General features: G+C 59.5%; 1 protein-coding gene across 3 annotated transcripts in view; it reads left to right on the forward strand.

Annotated features, from left to right (window-relative positions):
- LOC116833698 (single-pass membrane and coiled-coil domain-containing protein 3-like) overlaps positions 1 to 2,061 on the forward strand; it is a 41,632-nt gene extending 39,571 nt beyond the window's left edge. The window contains exons 1-2 of one of the 3 annotated variants that reach the window (XM_032795375.2): positions 234 to 432; positions 1,236 to 2,061. In XM_032795375.2, coding sequence (XP_032651266.1) covers positions 1,247 to 1,912 — 666 coding nt within the window. In that variant the 5' untranslated portion in view covers positions 234 to 432; positions 1,236 to 1,246 and the 3' untranslated portion in view covers positions 1,913 to 2,061. Of the gene's footprint in view, positions 1 to 233; positions 433 to 456; positions 562 to 1,235 lie in introns of those variants that run through there. The other 2 variants (XM_075071177.1, XM_075071176.1) reach the window with 2 other exon arrangements.
- The last annotated feature ends 2,681 nt before the right edge of the window (positions 2,062 to 4,742 follow it).

Consider the following 4,742-nt stretch of genomic DNA (forward strand, 5'->3'; position numbering starts at 1 on the left):
CCCCCTGCACTGGCCAGATCTGGACTGGAAGAAGCCCGGAGCCTCCCTCCATTGCAGGACTGGAGGATGGTCTCCGAGTTGCTCTGGTGGAAGCAATTCTGGATTGATCAGATCCTGGATCTTTCCAGCCCCTCGTGACCGAGGAGAAAACCGGGACTTGGAAACCAGCCAGACTCGAGTTCCGGGAAACCAGGTGAGGAACTTGCAGCCGAAGCTTGAACGACCATGTGACACCCCCTGGCCCTGCGCTCCGGCCTGGAGGCTGAGCGGGGAAGGGAACGCGCGGAGCAGCCTCCTATAAAGGCGAGTCCCTGCTCCGGCGCGTCCCAGCCAAGGGATCCTCCCCGGAGAGCCCAGGCTGCTGCCCGCGGTGGTGAGCCGAGCTCTGCCCAGGCCAGCGGGCCCTCAGCTTCCCACACGCCCAGCGAGCAGGTAACTGGCCCCGTCGGACGGGGCAGAGGAGGCACAAATGGGAGCGGGGGTCGTGCGGTGAGAGCCCCCCGGATCACCGGGCGAACTGGGCTCCTCCAGGAACGGGGGTTTCGTGCAGCCCCCGGCAAGGTGCCAATCTAGGCACAAAGAATATCAGTCACCCACAGGCTGGGGGGGCCTAATTTGCAGACAGCCAGAAACTGCAGCGTCTGACCCACAGCTGGGTCCTCGGGTAGCAGGAGGGAGGGAGCAGGTCATGCAGCTGCCGAGAACTGGACAGCGCTGCGGCTGGGGCAAGGTGGATGGATTCGGGGGGGCTGGAAGGAGTTGGGGGTGCAGGGGGTTGGGTGCTGGGGCAGAGATCGGGGGAATGTGGGGCGGTAACGCGTGGGAGGAGAAGTGGGGGTGTCTGGGGCAGGAGCTGGGACACTGCTGGGGCGAGGGGGATCTCTGGCAATTTAGGGTCTGTTGGGGAGTGGGGCTGAGAGTCCTGAGTTTGCTTGGGCGGATTCTCCCCCTCCCAGCTAATGGCTCAGTGCAGGTTGGAGCCAGCCAGTCCCCCTGAGACCACGTGGTTGGGGGAGGGGAAGAGACAGGGCCCGAGTCCTTCCGCCCTAAATCCTCCAAGGTGTTTAGACTCCCCCGGATTGACGGGGAATTAGTCTCCAGGGCCCTGATCCTTTAGGTGCCATTTTTGTATTAATGGCAGCTGAGTCTCTGCACTGGCTAAGTCTATGATTTGCGGGGGTGGGGCACAGTGGAGAGCTCTGGCTAAGGCCTCTGTCTTCTTCCTCTCCTGTCAGCTTTCCCAAGAATGTCCTGGAGCGATATCCTGTACCCAGACAACCCGGTGAGGCGGGAGAGGGTGGCACGGTTACACCAGGAGCTGATCAACTGCATAGAGCTCAATTTTGATACCACCAATGAGCTGATTGAAGCCCTGAACACACACTGTCAGTGCAAGTTGCACAGCGTTAAGATGAACATGAATGGCACCATCCGGGACAACTGCGACATACTCCTCGCAGCCATAAAGTCCATCCAAGACATTCTGCAGGCCATCGATGCAAAGTTGAAGAGCAACCTGGAGCCAGATCTCTACCGAAAGCTTCACGATTTCCAGGAGGCTGATGCCTCGAAGATGCAGATTCTGCACAATGCGGCCACAGTTGTGAGTGGCCTCGCTGGGACTGTGGCCATGGGGTTCTTCATCAAGCTGGCGTTGTCGCAGGTGGTGGGCTCAGTCCTGAGCCAAACGGCCATGGTCTTGGCCACGATCGGTGCCTCTGTGTTCGGCGCCGTGGCTGGCATGATACTGGGCGTGGGTATCGACTTGATTTTCAGCGCGATCCTGGGTGCCATAGAGAGAGACCAACTGGAGGCAAAGATTCAGGAGCTCAGTGAGCTGGTGGGTGAGTTCAAGCCAGCCTCCAAGGAGTATAACAAAGCCATCATGAAGATCATCTGCAAGCTGCCATAGCCGGAGGAGAATCACCTGCTCAGAGGACTCCAGACCAAGCTGCAAGTTACCATTACTTGGAAAAATAAGGCTGTGGAGATCAGATCCCATCTACCATGACTTAGCCCAGCACCATTAAAGCCAGCACAATAAATGATATCTAGCTCTTACACGGCGCTTTTCATCAGCAGAGCTCAAAGCGCTTCAGGCTTCATTAATGTCCTTATCCTCCCACCATCCGTAGATCTCAAAGCACCTCAGAAAGGTCCTTATCAATAAGCTGACTGTACACAGGGAGAAATTGAGTCACAGAAAGGGACTCAGCCAGAAGGCCAGGAATAGCGGCCAGAATGAGAATGTCAGAATAATTCATTTGCCGCCAAAACTGACACGTCCCCACCAAACATTTTAATTTTGACAAAATGGCCTTTTCCAATAGAAAACTTCTGTTGAAAGCTTTCTGGCCAGCTCTGTGCCCGGCCCAGACCGCAGAACCTACCTCAGGGTTTTCTGCTCCAGCCCAGATGTGGGAGTTGAGCTAGAGCGGAGCTCAAAGATGCAGTAACTTCCCCAACCGCTGCTCGGGTGTGTCAGATGTTTAAATTCAGGGCCTATTACCTGAATCTGAGACTAGATAGGAGGGGGCATTGTGGGATGATAGTGAGCTGAGACACTTCGGCCTAGGGAACCAGATGGAAAATGTTACTGTCCCAAAGGGCAGTAAACCCATTCTAGAGCAGGGGGTCTCCAACTCTTTTTCGGTGGGCCCACTTTGAAAATATTTCAGGCTGTGACAACCCCACTCCCACCCCCACACAGTGACAGCAAATCCCTGGACATACTCAGAGGCAGGGCCGTTCTTAGGCATACACAGCATACGCGGCTGCGTGGGGCACTTGAAAATTTGGGGCACCACCCTTGCTGGCTGCGGCACGGGCTCCTCTCTGGCCCCTTCCCCACGCTGGGCAAGTGGACTTCTCCCTGACCGGAAGCCCTGGCCCCTCCCCTCTGTCCACTCACTCCTCAGCCGGCCTGAGGGCTCGGGCTCTGGCAGAGCATCACGGGGCAAGGAGCAAAAATTTGCATGTGAGTGAGCAGGGGGAGCAGGGGAAGGCTGAGAACAGAGCGTGGGGATACCCAGAAGCTGGGAAGAGAGTTGAGGAGCTGAGCTCAGCTCGGGGGGTAGAGCCGGGCACAGGACTTCAGGAAGCGGGGAGCGGAGGAGAAACTAGGCTGGGGGTTGCTGGGCGGGGGTGCCAGGCAAGGCTGGGAACAGAGCCGGGGGGATACTTGGAGGCTGGGAAGAGAGGAGGGGAGCCAAGCTCCGGGATAGAGCTGGGCACCGGACTTCGGGGAGAGGTGGGCAAAGGCAGGGCTGGCTTTAGGCTGATTTGCCTGATTCCCAGGAATTGGGCCCCACGCCTAAGAGGGCCCAGCACCTTAGACACCTTTTTAATTTTTTTTTACTTACCCCAGGTCCCTGGCTGCCATCTGCTCCGGGGTTTCCGTGGTCCCACTCCCTTGAGCGAAGCACAGGTGGGAGCGCAGCAAGCCCCGCAGCTCCTCTCTCCCGGCTGGAGTACGACAAGCCCCGTGACCCCGGCTGGAGCCCTGGCTGGAGCGCAGCAAGCCCCGCGCCCCGCTTTCCCGGCTGGAGCTCCGAGCCCTTTAAATAGCCTCCAGAGCCCTGGGGTAGCCGGGGGCTCTGGGGGCTATTTAAAGGGCTGGGGCTCCAGCTGCCTCTGCTGCACACCCTGCCCTGCCCACACTGGCCCCGCTTCCCCTGCCTGCAGCCAGCTCTGCACCCTGTGCCCACAGCCAGTCCCTGTCAAACCCCCTGCCCTGTCTCCAGTCAACCCCTGCCACACACCCCTGTGGCCCTGCCCAAAGCGAGCCAGCCCCCCACACACTGCTGCCCGCACCAGCCCTGCACACCCTGCCCTCTCTCCAGCCAACCCCTGCTGCACCCCCCTGCCTGAAGCCAGCCAGTCTCACACTCCTCTGTCTCCAGCCCTGCCAACCCCTGCTGCATCCCCCTGCGGCCCTGCCTGAAGCCAGCCAACCCCCCACACACCCTATCTCCAACCAACCCCACACCCCTTGCCCTGCCTGCAGCCAGACCCTACTTCCAGTCAGCCCCTGCCCTGCCTCCAGCCAGCTCCATGTCCACTGCTGCCCTGCAGTTCCAGGGCAGTAACCCTGCACACCTGCTTCAGTGACGGGGGCAGGGAGCAGCTGGGACCCACACGTGCACACCCCCAGGGAGTGGTGGGGGGCGTGGAGGAGGAACCGTGCTGGGGATGGCTGGGGGGAGCTGGGCTAGAAAAGGAAACGGGGGGGTGTCTTTGGCTCAGTGAGAGAGCAGCAAACGCACTAGGGCCTCCTGGAGAGCAGGCTGGTGGCCCTGGGGGTGGGGGGGCAGCTGTTCTGAGCAGCCCCACACTGTACCTGCCCCCTCCCCTCCTCTGCCCACCTGCCCTGCCCTGCCAGCAACTCCCTGCAGTCTCTCTCCTCGGCTCCTTTTCACTCCGCCTGCCTCCTCTCTGACGTTTACACCCAGATGCCAAGGGGCCCCTTTGGCCCATCACCCTGTCCTCTCTTCCCTTCCCCAGCAGGGATCAGCAGCCACAGGTTGGGAGGAGGCAGAGGCGCACGCACAACCAGGCTGGGAGGGAGGGAAAGTTCAAGGAAAATAAAAGCAGGTGGCATTTGCTTTTCCTGCCCGTCCCCAATATTCCAGTGTCAACAGGGTGAAACTGACACTAAACCAATGGGAGGAGGGGCTGGACCTGGAGCCGAAAAGCAGCAATTGGGACCTTTTGCCTGAAGCATATTCCAGTTCCATTATATT

This window comes from Chelonoidis abingdonii, chromosome 11, assembly GCF_003597395.2.
Source record: "Chelonoidis abingdonii isolate Lonesome George chromosome 11, CheloAbing_2.0, whole genome shotgun sequence".
Taxonomy (NCBI): domain Eukaryota; kingdom Metazoa; phylum Chordata; order Testudines; family Testudinidae; genus Chelonoidis; species Chelonoidis abingdonii.